We start from the raw sequence: 23,742 nt of genomic DNA, 5'->3' as shown, positions 1-23,742 counted from the left end.
CATACACAAAAAATATCTGCCATTTAGCCTTCCACAGATTGTTGGAGTACATGCTCTTCGCGAGCACTTATGAAGGCTGGCATGACACAAGCGGGGGTGGGTGGCCAGCACCATGCCCGGCCACGTTTGTCTCCCTCGTGGCGATGTTTACAAACCACATCAGGCAATCATTTGAGGCTGAAGCGACCTATGGCAGGCCCAGAACTTGTCAGATAATTGTAAAACTTACACATGCAAGACAAAGATCCCCCCATGTAGCCTTCACAGACTGTTGGGGCAAGTGCTGTAAACAAGCAACTATGAAGGATGGCACGGAAAATGAGAGGGTGGGTGGCCAACACCACGCCCGGCCGCTTTTGTCTCCCCAGTGGCAATGTTTACACACTGCACCAGGTACTCATTTGAGGCTGAGTCGACCTAGGGAAGGCCCAGGACCGGTTCAGATAATCGTCACTGGTGTTGGCTGTGAGCAGGAATCGAACTCGGGTCATCGGGTTTGTGGCACAGCACGCTAACCGCTACACTATCCCTGTGTGTGTGTATTCACATGCAAATACACATGCACAAACTAATACAAAGATCTCCTGTATAGCCTTGACAAACTGTTGGGGCAAGTGCTGTTAGCGACGAGCACCTATGAAAGCGGGAATGGCACATGAGGGGGTGAGTGGCCAGGACCATGCCCGGCCACCTTTGTCTCCCCAGTGGTAATGTTCACACACCGCACCATGTACTCATTTGAGGCTGAGTCTATCTACGGGAGGCCCAGATAATCGTCACTGGTGTCGGCTGGGAGCGGGAATCGAACTCGGGTGGCCGGATTCATAGCGCAGCGCGCTAACCACTACGCGCTAACCACTACGTCAGCACTCGCCACAAATGCACACACATATATGCATACAAACGGCAGCAGCTACAATTGACTTCTGATGCCTCTTTTAGTTGACAATGTGAACCGACCATTATCTGTACAGGAGTGAGAGAATAAAGATGAGAATGCTGTACCAATTTTAAGGGAATTAAATTGGTTTCGAGTAAATTTCACATCAAAGTTTAAATTATATTCATGGCATTCAATGAACCTGGCATCCCCGGTGTTTTGATATAGTGCACTGACAACAAATTCAGAACACCACGTGTAAAAACAAAGATCCCCAGTGTAGCCATACAGACTGTTGAGGCAAGTGCTGTTAACGAGCACCTATTACGGCCAACACGGTGCATGGGGGTAGTGTGGGCAGCACCACAACAGGATGCCTTTGTCTCTTCAGTACTGATGTTGCACACTCGATCAGGTACTCATTTATGAGCGAGTCTATCTATATATATAAAATCGCAAATCTGTCTGTCTGTCGGTCTGTCTGTGTGTGTGTCTGTGTGGCCGGACCATACGCAGTTTCATTGGACGGCGGTTGCCCCTGGCAACGGCTAGCGACGCATTCGCTGCGGGGTGGACGCCATTTTTAATTCCCGTAAAAAATATGCGCACGCATTAACACGCGACTCTGAGGTAAATTCATCAAAGTTTCACGTCCTCTTCACTCCCCCCCCACCACAATGTGTGCAATTACTATTATAGGGTCGGTAGATAATAAAATTATAGCGATTAGACAGTATTATTGTAGCGCGGGGGGGGGGGGTACCGGACCCATTACCCAGCCTCAGCCGGGTGGGCAATCTAGGCGAGGCCGGAGGCTTTGCACGGTACTAGGCCTCGACACCCACCACGCGACTCTGAGGTAAATTCATCAAAGTTTCACGTCCTCTTCACTCCCCCCCCCACCCCAATGTGTGCAATTACTATTATAGGGTCGGTAGATAATAAAATTATAGCGATTAGACAGTATTATTGTAGCGTGGGGGGGGGGGGGGAATGGCACCCGTACCCAGCCTCAGCCGGGTGGGCAATTTAGGCGAGGCCGGAGGCTCTGCACGGTACTAGGCCTCGACACCCCACCACACTATAGGCCGTACATACTACTGCACAGCGGCCGAGGAGATCGTGGCTGGGGGGGGGGGGGGGGGGGCAGGGGTAGCAGCCCATCTGTGTATATATGTAAGGTTATTAAGAAATATATTTCTCACCCGGGCAACGCCGGGTACTTATGCTAGTACAGTATAATGTTGTCAAACAGACCCCTATGACTGACGCTATGTGCAGAGGCCTTCATTCAGCAGTGGACTGGCAAAAGGCTGTACATTTTTAAAAATAATTCTAATTAGTGGACATCGAAGATGTTCTGATAGCACTTTCCAGTGATGTTAGCCAAAAATCTATTAAATTCGTTGGGCTCATAGCGAGCACACTAAACACTATGCCGCTGCTCCCCATATCTGTGTACGTGTGTGTATACATGCATAGTAGGGACTGGCAGTGTAGCCGTTGGCGTGCTGCGCTATGAACCCTTTGACCTGAGTTCGGTTCCCTCTCATGGCCAAAACCAGTTACGATTATCTGAAGTCTCGGGCCTCCCCTCAAATGAGTACCTGGTGTGGTGTGTAAAAACACTGGGGAGAAAGAGTCTGGTCAGGCTATAGGGGGATGTTTGTCTTTGTATACGTGCACTATACACATACAATGGAGTGGAGGGAGGGGTCAGATGTGGGTGTGGGGGGAGATGGGTTGGGGGGGGAGAAGGTGGTGGATGGAGGCAGCAATCAGGCTCATTAACGAACAGCCCGCAGGGGACCTAAACATTACAGCCACACCATGGCCTCTTATCAACATGATGGAACTGTGAACACATGCAATTTTATTTTGTGCCAATTAATTAGTGTAATTAATCACAGCAATTTAATAGATGAAGATGTTTTTTGCACTGTGAACTGTCCATACTGGAAACAAAATAACACTAAAAGTTGTCCCACTTCTAACAAAAGTTTGTCTTCATTAAATATTATTTTGTGAGCTGGTAATTAACTTAATATTTAGTCATGGCCATGCATCAGTAGGGTAGCTGTTGTCAGTTGTCAAGAAAGAGGCCAAAGTTACATCCTTCAGCGTTGTTGCCTTCTCTTCTAATTTGGCCATGTTCCAAATTACAACATTAATGTGGCAGTTACTTTCGAAAACGAGCTCCTCCAAACGTGAACTATGGCTATCTATTAACAACAACAATCACGAGTAAAGCTGTATTTAAAATGCTTGCAATTATTTTTCCTCACTTCTTAAAAAAAAACCTGTGCTGCGTGCACTATCATCAATGAACTACAGGTTCCCCGTTTACAAAGCGGTCCCACTGTGATTGCGTTCAGGTGGTAAAAATCCAACATCGTACAAGCATGCCACACGGATAAATATTTAAAATGTCTCAAAAAACCTGCCCACTGTTAAACTTATGACGTGTTTACATATCAGCACCTTGCAATAAGTAAAAAAGTCAGCCTAGCATAGTGCTTTATGGGAGCTATTAACACACGTAAAGTGTATAATGTGGAAATAGGCATGGTTATCAGACAAAGAACGGACAGCTGGATTGAAAAAAACGAGAATCCAAGGCATCACACTCGCTACTATAATTAATAAATGGATGTGGTTGCGTGGATGAAAAATAACTGATGGAAAAACCTACAGTGAAGGAAGGTATAAAACAAGACAAAGAGACAATCTTGGAATGATGAAAATCAAGGTGTGTGGGAACATGACATTTTAAACATACAGACCATGGCATTAGCATGGTAAGGCATGCGTGTATATTGCTACTGCTGCTGATGATTTAATACCCTTTCATTTATCTGGATGAGAGCTCGTTAGTTTGCATATCATTGGTTTTCTACACAGGATCTGATACCCGCAGTTATGTAGAATGATTTGTTAATGTTTTCTAATCCTTTGCAGAAAATGTTTTTGGCATAGTGATACAACACTGACTGACACAGGTGACTGACTTTGCAAGTGACATCACAACGTCTTTATCACTGGTATTGCAACATTTGGTACATATATGGAATTATCCCAATAAATTACTGGGCTGCTGCAGAAATCAAATGATTACATGCAATCTGGGAACTGAGCTATCAATTATTTAAGCTGCTGTGGTGATTTTGATAATGATCACACCACTTGCTAAATTTGCACGTCATATTTAAAACAAATATTTTCGTGAATTAACTTCATGATCCTTATTAGAATTGTGACCTTTGTCAAGGAACCGTATCTTGCAATATCAGTGGCCATGCTAACTACATTCAGGCCCTGCAGCAAGAGGTCCGACAATATGGATGAGGATACGCCTGCTGATGATGTTGCTGATACTAGCGTTTCTTGTTACGAGAAAAGCAGTGGACGGACAGACCAGTGGGGTGTTTGAATGGGTGAGATTGCGCACCAGTCCTGGAGGGTGCGTCCCGTAGTCCCTTCAAGTATGAGAACACATTGTCGTCGTCCAGACAGCAGTAGATGTCGCGCACCTGCACCCCTCCACCGCACCACGCTGTCTGGTTTCCCCAGCAGCGTTCGTGCTGGTCCAGCAAGGGACCCACGGTGCACGCTGCCCAAGCTCCACCCCTCCAGCGGTATCTGGAGAAAATGTGTGGGCGCACACGTGCAAGCATGCACATGCAGATGTACATATAAGCACACGGGTACACACACATGAACATCAACAACAATTTTACCATTCGCCACACTAAGTGACAATGATGTCATAGCATCGTTTGTGCCCAGCCAATTGCACCATGATAAATAAATGGGTCCTGTAATTGGATGATTGGCCAATTTTGTTCGTTAAGTGTTTTAAAAAATGACAGCTGCCGAGAACTGACACTACAATGAAAGTGATAAAGTCCAGCTGAATTTTCAAGAGGCAAAGGGTACGTTTTGACGACGAAAATTAAGACAGAAATGAGATTCAAATGTAAAAATTATAAGTGAGGAAATGATACATGCTGTACTATTTTGTCCAGTAATATCAAATTATGTAAGTTTTTCTCATGCATATCCATTTTTATTCTGCATACAAGTCTTTTCAAATGCCTCGGGATAAAATAATGTAAAGGCAAAAAGAGCTGACTTTTGAATAAATTATACGATGGAAACGCACAGGAGGTGGTGAAAAGTGTATTGATGACCATCACCATTGGCTAAATTTTCCCAATGACATATGTTCTTCGAATTAGTGACATGTATTCCATTACTTGAATATTTATACCGTATTTATATTGAAGTCTTTAAGGCTGAATGTTTAGCTGTTTTCTCCTGTTAGATTCTAATTGCATTATTGGTGTCATATCATGAAAAAAAATCTAATTCAATTCAGAAATCTCCCAGCTAGCAGTGCGTCACGCTGTGGTCAGATAATCACACAACTACTTCTGAGGTGATTATAATAGTCCTTGTCAATCAAATTAAATGTTCATTATGATAGCTGCAATTTTGCCAAATTAATAGAAAAACAATGAAATGTGACCAGTTTTTTGTGATGTAATGAGTGAACAGGCTAAGAGCATCAACTTACAACACCAGTTAAATGACAAGTAGTTGAAATATAGATTCATCACAGACTAGTAACTGGTGATGGCTTCGTGTTCAGTTCCTGAGCTACCTGGCCATCTCCTAGATATCATGTAAAATATAATTAAAACTGGTCAGAATACATTTCGAAGGATAAGGAATTGTTGACAAATGGAATATATAAAAGGTAATGCAACAACTTGTTTGCGGCACTGCCAGTGGAAGAGTCTCCATTCGAGGGTGTTCTAGAGAGTTCCGCTAGATGGTATTTGGCTTACTCTTCCACGCTGGCCAGTCGTATTGGAAGAGGTGTACCATTTACCACCCTACACACAACCTGCCAATCGACTGTGGTGTTATCTATTTATACTGCTAATGCAGGGGGGGTTTAAGAAACATGTCCGTTCAACTGCCATGCTGGGATATCTATTGCCGGTGACCTCTGAATTGCACATGCTGCCATGTTTAGCACATGAAAACATCTGTGCATGTCATATTATAAATACAATGAAATATACTGAAATTTTTTTTTTCCTCACACAACACGCACAAGGAGTAGGTTGTTGAATTACTAGGCATGCTTAAGTGGCGGGATCTGGTTGTATTCCGTAACGGGGGCACATGGAACACGTCCAGATATTGGGACCGTTGTATTTGGTGCTATTGTTGTTTTGTCTTTGAGCATGCATATTTGCAGATTGGAGGAGGGAATCGCGGGTGTGATTGTTTGTGTTCTAGTTTATGTGTATGGACACGAGTTGGGACGAGGAATGTATGTTGGAAATTATATGTGAGAGCTTGTGTTCACTATTGCATTCTTCTTCCTCAAAGGCCACAGCAGTTTACTGTTTTTAATGGAATATTGTTATTTTCTATCTACGTGACTTTACTGAAAGAGCCAAAGAATATGTTATTAATGGGTTAAAGTTCTGTAATGAAAAGCCATGCAAAGCAACCTGTGTTGATGTACGTACGTGTTAACATGCATGCACATGTTTATATTTGTGTGTGGTCATGTGTGATGATGTACTGTATGTACGTATTTATGTACACCTATGTTGGTGTATATGTGTTCATCCATGTTTTATTTACATCGCGTGTGTGTACTTGCAGATGTGTGTGTCATTATTGTCAGCACAAGTGCTCCGGTGATACAACTGCCACTTATTGTAACTTGGCAGTTGTTAATGCTGTTTCAGGCACTGTCTTTGTACGTGTTTGTTCTTGTATGCGTGTGTGGTCATACTGTACATATACAGGCGTCCCTCGCATGATGCACAACATACGTTCCTGAAAAGCAGCGCCTAAGTCGAATCACGCTGGATGAAGCCTTTTTTTCATAGATATACATGTTATAACGGGGGGTGCGTTACGAAATAATTATTCCGTATCATTTCACTTAATTATTTTAGCCCTGGATTTACAAATATGTATAACTGTAATACTTAATAACGATAACATTACAAAAATACTTAGTAAGGATTTTAACAACAAATAAAGGTGTTTAAAAGATTACTACTTGCAAAGACGAGTTCATAAGAAGTAACTTCAGGGCTTCTTGAACGCTTCTGTGGTCTTTTTCACTCGTGGAGGGTTGTGGGCTGATCGGTGCTGGACGTAGCGTCGCCCACGCGCGTTTTAAATAATATTTTAGTTTTTTTCTTGAGCGCGTAACTGTGAAACGCATAGCATAATTGTCCCTAAAATGTCCCTAAAAGATAAATTGTGTAACTGCAAATTCACGCTATGGGGGAGCGTGTGACGCGAGGGACGCCTGTTCTGTATGTCTCTTTTGTCTGCTGCTGTGTGTTCATGTATTGTCTGCACACACTTTTCCTCATTGCTGCATGTGTGCGTTTTAATCCACATTTTGCTTGTGTGCATCTCTGTACCGTGGACATGGAGGCAGAATCCCATTTATGCTGCCCCCACATGCCTCCGTCTCCTGGAGAGATGGGCAGCCCTTGCCTCCGGCCAGAGCTGGATGCTGCACCGAGCGAATTCGTGTCCTCAGACCCCTTAGCCCAAAGGACTGGACCTGCCCGTGCCCCTGGTTGTGGCCCTGCCCTGAGCAGGTGACCGAGCAGGGAGACCAAGGCGACCACTCGCCGACATCGCAGTCCCTTGGGAGAATGCACACCTCCTCCGTGGAGGGCACCGCCATGAGCTCGCGATTGCACAGCCTGTCGGGTGCAACAGCATCCTTGTTACGCAATGAACAATAAACTATTTCACGCCATCTGGCCTCCCCAGTGACAGACCCCCACCGTCTTGCTCTGGTGCTAGGCACCGGCTGAGGCCCTCCCAAAAGTGAACAATCTAAGATTGTTTCCTCCAAGATTTGTCTTCAGCTAAAAACAGGAAACCTAATGTGTGTCTTCTCAAGGCCTATGTTAAAGGTGATGCCCTGCAACTCTAGAGAGCCGCTTGAGAAGATGTTTTGGCCTATCCACACTTTACATCACCACATGCGACCTTCGGATTGACTGGTCTAGCCATTTATACTACTGGGGTACAGAGAGGTGGGGGGATTTAAAACATTTGCATAGTGCTTCACCTGCTGTGCCAGGAAATTGGATCGACGGACCTTTGGATTGCAAATACGTTGTGCTAGTCATTACACTGCAGCAGCATGCCTCAAGGTCTATGCAGCCTGAAATGAATGCCCAATAATGACTTCCCCAAGGAAGGCTCATCAGGAAGTGATTGTCAAGTAACGCTCGCCAACCAAAATGAAAAGCAGCCATAAATTGGTAATCGTCGCAACAAGCACAGCTGCGGGTTAAACAATGGTGGCTGATAGTCATGTTGGTCCCTCTCACACATGATGGTGCAGAAGACAAATGCACCATCAACACTCGCCCCCAGGGCTGGCACAAAGTTTACCGGTGCCCTCAATGTCATTTCAAGAATCAGACCCCCTGTCTGTGTTGGTTCGAAGAAAATGTTGAGGGGGGAGGGAGGAAGGGCATTCGGGGAGGGAATGGGAAGGAGGGTAGGAGGGAGGGATACTTCTGAAATACGTTTTGCGCTCCCTGCATTTTGCGCCAGAGGCCACTGCCCACAGTGCGTCACCTACTCCTAACAGCGCACTGCTTGGCCTTAAAGTCCATCTGCATACTGGGCAGTTATATGCAGCTCTTGCTTCTCCTAAAATATTATCCAAAATAATTTGCCTACACAGTGACTCAAGCATGTTGCCTGGCACAATTTCTTGATCTCATGCTTATATCCAAGCTGTGTGAGCTTACTTTATTGCTTTTGTTTCTAATTTTCCGACTGCTGGGTCAGCCTGCCTAAACTGCAAATGAGGGAGTGACCCTCGGTGGTTATGGTGTTATTGCTAATATGTTTAACTGCAGGAGGTCCACACACTAATTATCTCAGGTTTTTGCCACCAGCAAATATAACTGACAACTGCATGACGATGAAACATGGACACAGAGGGCACATAACGTCAGTGGAATCACCTTGGCAGCGTGTTAAAATACACATCATGTTCATTTAATGTTAATGAAATGCATAATTTTCTGACTCATTTAATACACATAGCTCATTCACTTGTAGTAAATTGATAAAACTGTTGACAACATGTTTTGTTGTGAGCATGCACAATATATTTAATATACAGAATTAATTAATCCTAAGTAATTTGGTTTATAATATAGGTCAGCAAGGATTTTGCAATGTTCCACCATGGGTGTTTTGAATTTTATAAAATTTTATAAAAACCAAAGTACTTTGTTCATTAAATATGCAACTTCAGTTACAAATTTCGACCATATGCTATCAATATTTCTGGTATGCAATGGAGGTCATGATATTGATAGGCAAATTAACCATGATGTAAGGGAAAAAAGTTTAGCTGGAAGCATATTATATTTTTTGCGACATAGAATTGTAATGTATTACTTACTGTTAGTAGCTCAGCTTATTGGAGAGTATATTTAGTATACTGATGATACTATGAAGTTTATACTTTAGTTTTTTACGTGGTTGTTTAGTTGCTGCAGCTGCATACTATTCACATTCCTTCCCTTTGTTGGTGCTGCCCCTGCCCCTGCCCCCTCCCTTTGATGCTGCTAATCCTGCATAATGCATGGGCATAATATGACTTTGAAAACCCCCCGCCCACCTCCCACGCATTTCACAATTAGCACTATTCGCATTCCTGCATTTCCCATAAATATGCTAAATTCCTCTTCAAATGCAATTTTTTTTGTCAAGGCTCTCTTCCTCCTCCCTCACAGCTTAAATAGACACTTCAAGCCTAAGACGTGTCATTTAGACTCTGTCTTATCGACAGACATGTTCGGTAAAGTCATGTAGAAGGGAAGTAATAAAATAATAATAAAAATAAAACATAATAAAACAATTCTCACGACGTTTCGGCCACAACGCAAGCAGCCGTCCTCAGGTGAAAACCAGGTCTGTCGAAGGGACAGCGTCTGAATGAAACAGCACACGTGCTTGGAGCATATATATAAGCTGGGTTGGAAGGGGGGAAAAGAGCGCCTTGACAAAAGAATATGCATATAAAGAGGCATTTAGCATATTTATGGGAAATGCAGGTATGTGATTAGTACTACTCATGCCCGTGCATTATGCAGGATTACCAGCATCAAAGGGAAGGGATATGGGAAATGCAGGTATGTGATTAGTACTACTTATGCCCGTGCATTATGCAGGATTAGCAACATCAAATGGAGGGGATATGGGAAATGCAGGTATGTTAATAGTACTACTTATGCCCGTGCATTATGCACGATTAGCAGCATCAAAGGGAGGGGATAGGGGTAGCATTAATAAAGGGAAGGAGTGTTAATAGTATGTAGCTGCAGTAACTAAAACCACCACGTAAACAACTAAAGTATAACTACATAGTATCATCAGTATACTAAATATACTCTACAATAAGCTGAGTTACTAACAGTAAGTAATACATTACAATTCTACGTCGTAAAAATATATATAATATGCTTCCATCTAAACTTCATGCCCGTGCATTATGCAGGATTAGCAACATCAAAGGGAGGGGATATGGGAAATGCAGGTATGTGAATAGTACTACATATGCCCGTGCATTATGCAAACACGTACACCAAGCTCTTAAAGCTAATGGTTACTCCGACTACACAATCCGCAAAGCCATCACTCCAACCATCAAGAAGGATCCTGTTGAGGAGCCTTTCAAGACCATCACCTTACCCTACATTGCTGGGGTCACAAAAAAGATCTCCAAAATCCTGATAAAACACAAAATCCAGGTCCGATTCAACACAGTACATAAAATCAGTGATCTGGTCCCGTCTCTAAAAGATGTGGTCCCAGACATACAGTACCCTGGCGTCTACAAACTAAGTTTCCTCTGTGGTAGCAGTTACATTGGAGAAACTAAACGACATGCCTCGGACCGCATCAGTGAACATAAAGCAGACTTGAAACACGGTAGGCGAAACACCTCAGCCGTGGCAGATCACTGTTACAATTCAGTGGGCTCACATGATATTGACTTCTCCAAGACAGAGGTTCTCTGCAAGCTATCTGGCTACCATGAGAAATTCGTTCATGAGGCGATCCACATATACAAACACAAAGACAATTTCAACCGAGAAGATGGATTCTGGCTTAGCAATCATTGGAAGGACGTAATACACCATTTCGGATCTTAACTGATTGTGTTCACACTATGAGATCTCTTTTACCAGTGGAAAAATATAGTAGTAGGTTTTTAACCTTTTAAACTGGTACAAAACTGACACCTTTATTCAAGGCATCCCCTCCATTTGATGTTGCTAATCCTGCATAATGCACGGGCATAAGTAGTACTAATCACATACCTGCATTTCCCATATCCCCTCCCTTTGATGCTGCTAATCGTGCATAATGCACGGGCATAAGTAGTACTAATCACATACCTGCATTTCCCATAAATATGTTAAATGCCTCTTGATATGCTTATTCTTTTGTCAAGGCGCTCTTTTCCCCCCTTCCAACCCAGCTTATATATATATATATGCTCCAAGCACGTGTGCTGTTTCATTCAAACGCTGTCGCTTCGACAGACCTGGTTTTCACCTGAGGACGGCTGCTTGCGTTGTGGCCGAAACGTCGTGAGAATTGTTTTATTATGTTTTATTTTTATTATTTTATTACTTCCCTTCTACGTGACTTTATCGAAAGAACCAAGAAGATGAATCCCTGCAGTCACGAAAGCTTTAAATCGAAGCCTCAACATATTTTTAGATTTAAAGTTTTTGTGACTGTATGGATTCATATTCTTGGTTATTTCGGTAAAGTCACGTAGAAGGGAAATAATAAAAAAATAAAAATAAAACTATAAAAGAAAAAATTCTCACGACGTTTCGGCCACAACGCAAGCAGCCGTCCTCAACATAACACTGTCAACACAGATGACAAAATCCATACATGATGGGCCAGACGATAGGACAACGCAGAGTGAGGGGAGAAGTCAGGGAGGTCATTGAACGGTGGAGGGGAGAGGAGAAGCCAGAAAAGGTGCCAAAGAGAATGAAGAGAGATGAAAAGGCACCGTGGGGAAGGGCAGGTTCTGAAAAAAACTTTAGAAATTAGTTCACGGGGTGTGATCTTTAGAAATTATGTGTGCACACACATATACACAGACTGGAGGCATAGAGGGAGGAATAGAAAAGAGTGAAATAGAGGGAAGAAGATGGAAAGGGAATGGGATGGCAGGGAAGGGGGGGGGAGAAATACATTTGAGGAATGGATGCTGCAGAGGGATGCCTTGAGCCACGAAGAAGCAAGAGGAGGGGTTGGAGAACCGAGCGACGGGAGGGAGGGGAGGAGGAGGTAGTGGGTTGGAGGCTAATAAATTGGTAGCTCACGGGATGGTGTGCTGTAAAGCATCGTCATGCTCACACTGTCTAACAGAGCTGTCCCCTTTCTCTTTTTTGTGTACATGCACGGCATGCGCAGGAGAGACAGCAATGTGGCTGGAATGCTAAACGCTGCTCACTGCCAGATAAGCCTGGTGGTATTGGCTTTTTTTTCTCCAAATGAAATGTCTGAGTTTTGCAGTAACATTTTAATGAAATAAAATAAACTCTTAAATGGTATACTTGAACAAAATAAATGTTATGAATATATCTTGAGTATGGAAAAGCGATGTTACAGTGACATTATATTCATTTTTACATCCATTCCGATGTTCCTTCAGTGATTTACATCATGAAGGGATTTGAAAATAACATCAGCGCAAGATTGTCTTCTAACCAAGCTGAGAGGTGACGTCCACGCAGAAACCACAGTATGGCAGAAGAAAGATGCTAGCCAGACATGTTACAAATCCTGCATTCAATTCTGGTCAGTCCAAGTCGCCACGGGTTGACCACAACCACCATGATCAGCGTGTGCTGCATGGTGCCTCTGTGAATTTATAAACCCATACTGGAACTCAAAATAATCGACCACCATCCAACCCCCTCAATACAACCCTTGCTTTTTCATGCCAACCCTCAATGTAAATCATCTTGAGTCTAACTTATGTAATATGCAGGATTTTCCAATTTATGTTCACGACATCTCCTCCCCCAGCCGACTTCACCCCATATTCAGAATAAAAATAAAAAGGCAACTCCCACTGTTTATGATGCATAACTCTTGATGGCCTGTTTGCATGATTAATGCAATCATTAAAACGTCTATCGGTTGCAATGAAGTTCATAAACTATGCTAATAAAATCAGCAAACGCCCTCAAATATCTCTTTTTCAGTAAATCAGCAAATGAATTGCATGGAAAATATACGCGACTCGCCTCATGTGCAGATTTTACGAGGCTGAAATCAAACGGTGCGCTTTTGAAGTCTCAAGCACTTAAGGGCAAACTTGAAGAATCCAAGCCACAGTTAAACGGTTTCAGTACCCCCTTCTCACCTCCCAAACAGTGACAACCACCCCATCAATCTTTTTGTCTATTATACTACTATTACTAGCCTCGAGCATATCTACAGCCACAACGATGAACCACAATACCTTTCTGATCTCGTCAAGGAGGATAAGCCATCAGGCGAACTCCAGTCATCCTCGTAGCGGCTTTTGGCTAGCCATCAAACAAAGACAGTCACCGCATCGTGCCATTTTAGATGCGCTTCTGCGGCAATCTGGAACGCTCTTCCTTCCGATATTAGGAAGCCACTGGAGCTATGCACTTTTAAATCTAGATTGAAAACTCATTTCTCTAGAATTGCTTTTTGTGTTATTTTTGTTGTCCTTCCCCTGCACCTCTGATTAGCATGTTTAGATACAGTATTCATTCCACAGAATGAAAAGTCCTGGTAGAATCATCAGAATCAAAATGTTGAATAACAATCATTAATCATTAAAATGTATGCTTCTCCATTATCCCATGGAGAAGCAATTTGCTCCTTCATGAAATAAATAAAAGGTGACCTTAATAAATTAAAATAATCAAATAGTTAATAATGAAAATTAATCAATTTGTGTTGTTATAACAATTCTATAGTTATTTAAAGTTGTGCATTTTGATGTGACGTCACATTTCTTAACCCCCCCCCCCCCTCGTCACACATCGTCACAAATGTCTGAACCCCCCCATCTAGGTGCGTGACGTCATTTATGGACGGCTCCTTATTATAAACAAAACTATTTTATATTTAACCAGGTAAGGCCCACTGAGCTATATAGCTTTTTATCAACCAAAAGCGACTTGGCCACAAATTATAGCCAAATTAAGTGGCTCATCACATAGAAATGTATAGCCGACAAATACTCTAAATGTACGTTTCTAAATGTGGAGGGAAACACCAAACCTTATACATACAGTATATGTCTACATGGTATAACTTTATGTGATTCGGAGACAAGGGTTTCCAGGAGGCACCTTTATTTAACAAGTCCACACTTCACAGGTTTGTCCTCGCACTCCTCATAGTCACCTAGCCTAGCCTCAACACAACCCAAACCGTGAGACATGGATGGCGCTGACCGAGACAGCCAACAACTATCTGGCCGCTCAATATCTAGCGAAGACGGCAGTGCCGAAGACGGCAGTGCCGAAGGCGGCAAGACGACAGCAATGACGAAACGAGTCCACTCCCAGAACTGGCAGCCCTGAGCTCCCGCACTCGGCTCTGTTTATGCTACCTGCACGACCTGGCTCCGCCCTGACCGCGCCTCCCTTCTCGAACCCGTTAGCAGGTTCCAGTGGCATCCAGATGGGGTCCTCCGTGACCCTGACCCCAGTTCCTCTACTCTGCCAACACCTCATACAGACCCTCACCGGCGTGTGTACTCTCCGTGCACCACAGTTGCCGCAGCTGTCCGCCAGCCGGCGCTATTACTCTACACATGCATCTTTGTAAGGTAGTGCAGGCACGAGGAAGCGGATATTCCGAACGTCAGATTTTACTGTTAAAAAAGAGTGGGCTTAGGCAGGACACGCCACTAGCAGGGATGCCAGACGAGCGAACATGCTCAAGAAGCCGTACACCATGGATATGGAGCAATGAAATAAGTTTCAGATCGATTGTTTAATCGCAAGTCTGTGAGAGATGGCGATGGCTTATAGAGGCCTTCATTCAGCAGTGGATAGAGCATGTTTGGTGATTGCATTGCGGGATGGAGCAATGGCTCGGTGGTTAGTGCACTGTGCTACAAACTTGGTATTTGGCTTCAGTTCCAAGACATGGAGAACATCAGTGTCGAGTAATATTCAAAGAGCTCTTGACACCCTCTCCCACCCCCATCCCACCCCACGTTCAACTGGCACTTACCCAGAATTGTATGGTTGAAACAACCCCTACGACATGGGGTAGGCCTTCATCCAATAATGGATTAACAAAGGAATATAATTCATTCTTGTTATTATTAAGTATTTAACGGTATATGCATATGACACTTTTATTGATCGATGACATACTTTACAGTATTGCATGTTAGTGGGAATGTAACGAGTTAGAAATTATGGACGTGACTGGCTGATATAAATATGACTCTAACACCATCATGAACCAATGTAATTCCACTGCTGCATGTCCATCAGCTTATTACGTCCTAAACTACGAGTCAACTCCCAAAAAGAACTCGCAAGTCAACTTCACACCTCTGAGTAGCACAGTTGGCTACGTATAGTGCGAAAGAAGTGCAACATACATGCATACATATACAATATACCGACACATATAAACTGTTAAATATTCGTTATCGCCAGCCATGGTCAATCCATTGCTGGATGAAGGCTTTCCCAAGTCACCGGCGTCTCTCACAATCTTGTGATATAGTAATCCAACGAGCATATGCTCTTGCTCCATCTCCTCAGTTCACATCCCTTCGGATGCATCCATTCCTTTGCTACTGCTACGCCATTATTCTTCACAATTGGGTTTACATTTCTTCTTATATTTGTATTGATGATGAGCTAGTATAGCAGGGTTTATAGCTTTTAATATTGTTGTCCTTCCTCTGCACCTCCGATTAGCGCGGTTGGCTACATATGGTTAGAAAGAAGTTCAACATACATACATAACCTGCTGCCTTTTACAGAGTGAGTGCTTGCATTCCCGTGCATCTTCATATATCCAAGCTGTATCATTATTTGTTATTTAAAACAATGCACAATGTACTACCTAATGAATCGACCAGGACATCAAAAACATCGAATACAATACAAAACAATGATGCTGAATGGTAATGCAGGCAGGAGGAAGCAATACATTACTATTGTTCAAGACTGACCACTGAATGACAATTGAAATAGAAGACGCATAGAAATGGGTGACATGTTACTGGCCTTGCCATGTCCATCAAATTATCATTAATTGCTCAGACCATATGTCATCATCATAATCAGCCATGATCACCCCACTCCGTTGCCATCCCTCAAATTGTCCCGTGATGTTAATGTTTTCACGTAAATAACATACTTCAATCATGGAATGATGCCTCAATCACTCTCCTATTAAAAACGGGTTACAAAAACCAGACCACATGTAAAGCTACAAAATCCAAGGTATGATAAAAAAAAATGTGTTTATGTTCGCAGAACACAGAGGTGTTGTTTCTCTGTGTGCCTATGCGTGTGTGTGTCTCTCTCTCTGTGTCTCTGTGTTATCTCTCTCTGCTTATGTGTCTGTCTATGTGTCTCCGTGTCTGTGTTTTGTCTCTCTCTCAAATTTAGCAATCTTTGGAAGAACATAATCAACCAAGTAGGGTGTTGACTTATGTTAGCCGACTCTGTATTGTATTGCATTATATTTCTAAGTTTACTAGGTTTTTTCTTTCATTTGTACCTGAAAATGATTGCTTGTGTTGCAATCGAAACGTCGTATCCTATTATTTAATTATTTTTTCTGTCTACATGACTTTACCAAAATAACCAAAGAGTAAGAACTGCAAAGGTAAATACTAATTTTCCAAAAGTACATTCAGTATGATGCATTAGTTTTCTAGTATCATAATGTATTTGCATTAACATATCTCTGCCATGGCAATTGGATTACTGTTGTACGTGGTCCTCACAACTCCTAATATCCGTGAGGTGTGGCTGATTATTATTAGCCATGTGTGGCACATTAGGAATGGTCCACTCTTTTAATAATTTCCTCGTTCAGCAAGGGAGTAAAGTGTGGTTTTGTGAAAGTCCGTATGTGCTGTACAGTACATCAATGTACAGTGAGGGAAGAAAGTATTTTATCCGCTGCTGATTTTGTACGTTTGCCCACTGACAAAGAAATGATCAGTCTATTATTTTAATGATAGGTTTATTTGAACAGTGAGAGACAGAATAACAAGAAAACATTCCAGAAAAACGTATGTCAAAAATGTTATAAATTGATTTGCCTTTTAATGAGGGGAAAATTATTTGACCCCTCTGCAAAACATTACTTAGTACTTGGTGGCCAAACCCTTGTTGGCAATCACAGAGGTGAGACGTTTCTTGTAGTTGGCCACCAGGTTTGCACACATCTCAGGAGGGATGTTTTCACACTCCTCTTTGCAGATCTTCTCCAAGTCATTAAGGGTTCGAGGCTGACGTTTGGCAACTCGAACCTTCAGCTCCCTCCACAGATTTTCTATGGGATTAAGGTTTGAAGACTGGCTAGGCCACTCCAGGACCTTAATGTGCTTCTTCTTGAGCCACTCCTTTGTTGCCTTGGCCGTGTGTTTTGGGTCATTGTCATGCTGGAATACCCATCCACGACCCATTTTCAATGCCCTGGCTGAGGGAAGGAGGTTCTCACCCAAGATTTGACGGTACATGACCCCGTCCATCGTCCCTTTGATGCGGCGAAGTTGTCCTGTCCCCTTAGCAGAAAAACACCCCCAAAGCATAATGTTTCCACCTCCATGTTTGACGGTAGGGATGGTGTTATTGGGGTCATAGGCAGCATTCCTCCTCCTCAAAACACAGCAAGTTGAGTTGATGCCAAAGAGCTCCATTTTGCTCTCATCTGACCACAACACTTTCACCCAGTTGTCTTCTGAATCATTCAGATGTTAATTGGCAAACTTCATAGGGCATGTATATGTGCTTTCTTGAGCATGGGGAGCTTGCGGGCGCTGCAGGATTTCAGTCCTTCACGGCGTAGTGTGTTACCAACTGTTTTCTTGGTGACTATGGTCCCATCTGCCTTGAGATCATTGACACGATCCTCCCGTGTAGTTCTGGACTGATTCCTCACTGTTATCATGATCATTGCAACTCCACGACGTGAGATCTTGCATGGAACCCCAGTCCGAGGGAGATTGACAGTTCTTTTGTGTTTCTTTCATTTGCGAATGATACCAACTGTTGTCACCTTCTCACCAAGCTGCTTGGCGAAGGTCTTGTAGCCCATTCCAGCCTTCTGTAGGTCTACAATCTTGTCCCTGACATCCTTGGAGAGCTCTTTGGTCTTGGCCATGGTGGAGAGTTTGGAATCTGATTGATTGATTACTTCTGTGAACAGGTGTATTTTATACAGGTAACAAGCTGAGATTAGGAGCACTCCCTTTAAGAGTGTGCTCCTAATCTCAGTTCGTTACCTGTATAAAAGACACCTGGGAGCCAGACATCTTTCTGATTGAGGGTGTCAAATACGTATTTCCCTCATTAAAATGCAAATCAATTTATAACATTTTTGACACGCGTTTTTCTGGATTTTGTTGTTGTTATTCTGTCTCTCACTGTTCAAATAAACCTACCATTAAAATTATAGACTGATAATTTCTTTGTCAGTGGGCAATCGTACAAAATCAGCAGGGGATCAAATACTTTTTTTCCCTCAATGTACAGCTTAGGGTTAAAGTAATATTCGAATAGTGAAGTGCAACGGTTATTGTCATAAACAAAGATGGTTTATCAGTAGTAGAATGGGGTTTAAGAGAAACTGTTATTGATGAACTGGACTTGTACACCAGTCACGTGGTTAATGGTGACTCGGTTGAGGATTGCTGTGTGTGACACACGTACTGTTGCATTTTACAGATTGACCACAATACATGTGTTTGCCCTCGATTTGGAGCACCTACCCAGGTCCTTCATTTCGAGTGTGCAAAACATGGACTGGACTTCTAATTGCCTGTGATCTTTCTCAGAAAACGGAGATAAAAAATTCTGGATAATTGATGACAATGATGATAAGTCTCTATTGACACCACTCCTGTTATCGTGCTTAATGATAGGTGAGGATGATAATCGATGTCATTTGTTAGTCACACGTGTTATATCATCAACGTTTTTAAATGACTATACATTAAATTGCATTCAATGTCCTGTAGTTCGAAACAGTTATGTTCTTTTTTACCATTACAAAATGTACCTGAACTCACTGAGCTCCCACCTGGTTTAAATAAGAGAAATCGATCAATTAATGAAACACATTCCTGCGGAGGGAGCTGGTAGGAACGTTGCGTTTGCTCGGTCAATGGCCAGGGTCAACAGCGGCATGGTGTATTCCGCAAATATGGCCGACTGTGAGGGCGGGCACAAGCCGGCATGAGTAGGTTAAACGTTGAGTTATACAAGGGCACCACGGGGTGACCAGCCCCTCCCCTCCCCACCCAGCCCCACCCCTCCCACCTCCACCCAGCCCCACCCTCCCCACTCTCCCCTCCCCACCCAGCCCCCCCTCCCTCCCCACCCAACCCCTCTCCACCCTCCCCTCCCCACCCAGCCCCTCCTCACCGTCCCCACCCAGCCCCTCCTCACCCTCCCCTCTCCACCCAGCCCCACCCCTCCCATTTTTGGATGCACGACGGATGGACGGACACAATAATCCCCTGTGGGCTGGTGGAACCAGGTGGTTAATACCGGTATCAAGCAATAAATCAGTGTCGCTACTTCTAGACGGTCTTTAAAGAGAACAAATCGTGCTGCGGTAGGGATGAGAAGGCGGTGACATGGGACATTTGCTGTTATGCTGCAGAGGTGTGCGGTTTGAACCCAGTGCTTGTCATGGCTAATACTGTGGGTGTTAACCATGATCACGCGTTATTTTCTTGACGGTGACATTAAATGTCCCGTGGCATTGTTTGCAATAAGAGGAAGACATTTGTGCTGACATCACGGTCCAAAATGTGAAAATTGCTAAATTGGTTTAAAATCACAGAGTAACCCCCCCTCCCCAACTGGTAGACTATACTCAGTGGCGGAGCCAGGATTTTCAGGTAGGGGGGGCAACCCCACCAGCAATGAAAAATGATAGAGTTGTTAGTAAGTAAGGACTTGTCCCTTGCTTTTTATTCGACGCGTGTGCGGCGATGGCGCAGCCATCGATCCAGGGTCGAATTTGAACTGTGTGTGATCGGCATCGCGCTCGCTGAAGGTATGCCTTTCAGCGAAGTCGTGTACTGTATACGCAACTGTGCACAATAATGTGAGTCACTTATAACTGCTTTGCCGTTACTTATTGCCAATTATGGACTCAGACTATTGTCCTATCATCTCATAGAGTCCCTGGCACATAATAATATGCTACACAGTGGCAGTGGGGGTCGCAAAATGCCGATTTATTACTAATAAACCCCAATGATCCGATCAAAATTAGGGATTTCGATCGGATCATTTGGGGGGCACGTGCCACCCCCCGCCCCCCCCACTGGCTCCACCAGTGACTATACTCATATGTGAAATAACAGCACCTTCGTAAGAGCATTGCACTTGGCACGCATATCAAATGAAAGAAATTGAAGCAATAATGAAATTGATTACTCACACGAGATCAACGTGCTCTCCCATGCGAGACAAGCATGACAGGTCGCGTGCGTGAGCCCCAAGCCGCACGTCCCACGCCTGCCCCTCATCGGTCTCTCCGCCGGCCTCCTCGGGCCCCCACGACGCCGAGCTCCTCCGTGGCCGCTTCCTCGATGCCTGTAAAGCCCACCGCACCTGTGGCACGGAGCGCCGTGCTATCCTGGACTCGGACACTGGAAGGCACTCACTCCAGGCTCCCACCCTCAGCCGGTACCTGGACGGGAGGCACGTAGAGACCACAATTTACACGTGTGTGGAATGTGCACAGGCTGCTTGTGCATGTGCGCGTGCATGTATTATGATGTGCACACTATGTGGTTTGTACATGCACACTAACACTTGTATACATACATACATACACACATGCATATAGGCACATATATGTGCGCAATTTAAATAATTCACCAGTAACATGTACACAGAATACATGAATGGTATGCGGATATTACTTCAATACAATATGTATTAATAAACAGATTATTTTTTTACGTACATTTATTGCTGTCTTCTATGACTAACGAATATTTCCTTACTCCATAAATTCTTATTTTCCAGACAGGCTTTGTATACACCTCTTAAGCACACAGACTATACATATTTATGGTAACTGATGAGCAGTGTCTATAGATGCAATTGCGTTTAGACATTAGAACTAAAATGTATGGTACCTTGTACTGTAATGTATATATGACCTAGTGAATACAAATGCAGAACTCTCCAAGAGTTAAAAAGCAAACATATCTTTGGCATACAGGCTGTCGGATGAGCTATAATGCAAGAGTTTTCCTGCTGATTTGGAAATTCATCAGACTGCCACGTGCCATATTATTTTAGAATGTAATTGTTTATCCCCACAAATATTTGTTGAATTATCACAATTTGATCCATAATCGAGGTATTTTGGGTAAGATCGCGTAAATATAGAAATGTTGCTAAATCGACACATTTGAGTTCAGGATGTCATTTCAGAATCAACTCTTTTTATTTATAAAATTGTATTACTGTACCTGATTCGTATTCTTATTTTTCGATCTTATTTTTTGAGTGTTGTCTGCTCAATTATCCGAGATAAAACATGAACATAGCCACCTAAAATGCGATTTTAATTAATAATTTATTTTAATTAAATATCGTGCATTTTACATGCCTATTATTTTGACAGCTGTTAGCATCCTAAATATGACAGTTTGGCTCTTAAATTCTCAAGTATTCCAATGAAACCTAACGATGACAAATATTCAATTGCTTAAATTATTATTGGATGCACATACAGGTCCTTGGCATATGCATGCAATTTAATCGGTATAAGAGGTAGCTATTTGTAATTTAGGGAGGTATGCAAAGCAGACAATGACTTTCAATTAAGACTGAGATTGCGGTTTGACAATAGGCCCTAGGCTTATCGAGACATAAATAAGCATTGGGATGCATATTATATCCACGTGGTAGAAACTAAGAATTGTACCTTTTTGCTACATTTATTTATAGGAAATTGTAACCGTCTGACATATTAATGTAATAATTTACCTAAATAAATCTTGCTATTTAAATAGATGCCAAGAGTGTGATACCATTATTTCATGAGATATTCACCTGGGCATCTAATGAAGGAAACACATTTACCACAGAAATGCACAAGAAACACACCACGGAATTGACACTCAAAACACATCAAATCAAGAAAGGCCAGTCAAAGCAAGACGACAGTGGACTTTGTAGTCAAGGATGTGTATGACACACGCGCGCACCAACAACAAGAAAAATAACCACATTAAAGCGTGCGCACAACAAATGATTGTGTGTATACATAATAAGCTCATACTGGCTGTTGGAAAAAGGGTCCCCCGGTGCCGAAGTAGGGCATGGGGCCGCCACGGTGCATGCCTGTGATTCCGACAGCTCCACACACGCGGCACCTCCATGCGACGGCGGAAACAACACGCGACGGACACGCAAGCGTGTTCCGCCGGGGCCACACGCCGACCCTGCGCCGCCGCTGCTGCCACCGCAGGCCCCCCATGTCGACCAGCCGCTCACGATGCACGAATCCTGTAATGCGGCACCGGCACCTTCGCCGCCGCCAGCACCGCCGGAATTGCCGCCGTGCCGTGTATCACACGCACCGCCCAGGGGGCCGCCGTCCTGGGCGCCTGAGCTCGTTCCCGGTGCTGGGCGGCAGCCAGCGGGCTCGGCAGCAGGATCACACTCGCCGGCGGAAAAGGCCGGCAGCTCTTGCTGCTGCTGCTGCAAGGGGCGACATTCGCCTGGCTCGCCCGTTCTGCCAGTCGTATCCGTGTCCCAGGGCAGGGACGTGTCATGCCAAGGCCGCCCTGTGCACGTGCGAACACAGCTGCGTCTGTGGGGGGGCCGTGTGGATGGGTCGCACGTTGTGGTGTTGAGAGTGGTGGTGGTGGCAGCAGTCGAAGGGGAGACGATGGCGCGGCCCGTGGGATGTGCGCACCACACGGCACGACCCTGCACCCCGTGCGCCCCGCACTGTCTTGCCACGCATTGCCCCCATGGGCCTGTGAGCCACACAACAACAAGACGATGATGCAAACTCTTTCATTTACCTATTTTCACGCATATAACCCGAGGGGTATACCACTTTTTACAAACAAAACAAGACCCTGCGGGGTATATGGAGGTGCGGGATATCCCAAAAATATTTTACACGTGTGACATGTCATAACTCGTACTGATAGGAACCTCCTGGTTACACCAGCCCACAGGGGATTATTGTGTCCATCCATCCGTCGTGCATCCAAATATGGGAGGGATGGGGCTGTATGGGGTGGGGCTGGGAGAGGAGGGTGGGGGGGGGGCTGGGTGGGGAGGGTGGGGCTGGGTGGGGAGGGTGGGGTGGGGTGGGGCTGGGTGGGGAGGGAAGGGCTGGTCACCCCGTGGTGTCCTTATAAAACTCAACATTTAACCTACTCACGCCGGCTTGTGCCCGCCCTCACAGTCGGCCATATTTGCGGAAGACACCACGCCGCCGTTGACCCTGGCCATTGACCGAGCAACCCAAAGTTCCTACCAGCTCCCTCCGCAGGA

General features: G+C 44.1%; 1 protein-coding gene across 1 annotated transcript in view; it reads right to left on the bottom strand.

The window, feature by feature from the left end:
* The window catches only part of LOC133344936 (thrombospondin type-1 domain-containing protein 7B-like), a 381,310-nt gene that overhangs the window by 179,431 nt on the left and 178,137 nt on the right, over positions 1–23,742 (bottom strand). Inside the window, 4 exon segments of the mRNA XM_061555265.1 lie at positions 4,329–4,519; positions 7,345–7,635; positions 20,651–20,902; positions 22,511–23,213. Of these exon segments, the coding sequence (XP_061411249.1) occupies positions 4,329–4,519; positions 7,345–7,635; positions 20,651–20,902; positions 22,511–23,213 (1,437 nt within the window).

The sequence above is a fragment of the Lethenteron reissneri genome, chromosome 21, assembly GCF_015708825.2.
Source record: "Lethenteron reissneri isolate LAM-NWPU_2019-01 chromosome 21, ASM1570882v1, whole genome shotgun sequence".
NCBI lineage: Eukaryota > Metazoa > Chordata > Hyperoartia > Petromyzontiformes > Petromyzontidae > Lethenteron > Lethenteron reissneri.
Note: the sequence above shows the minus strand (reverse complement) of the source record. Positions and strands in the feature narration are given on the sequence as shown.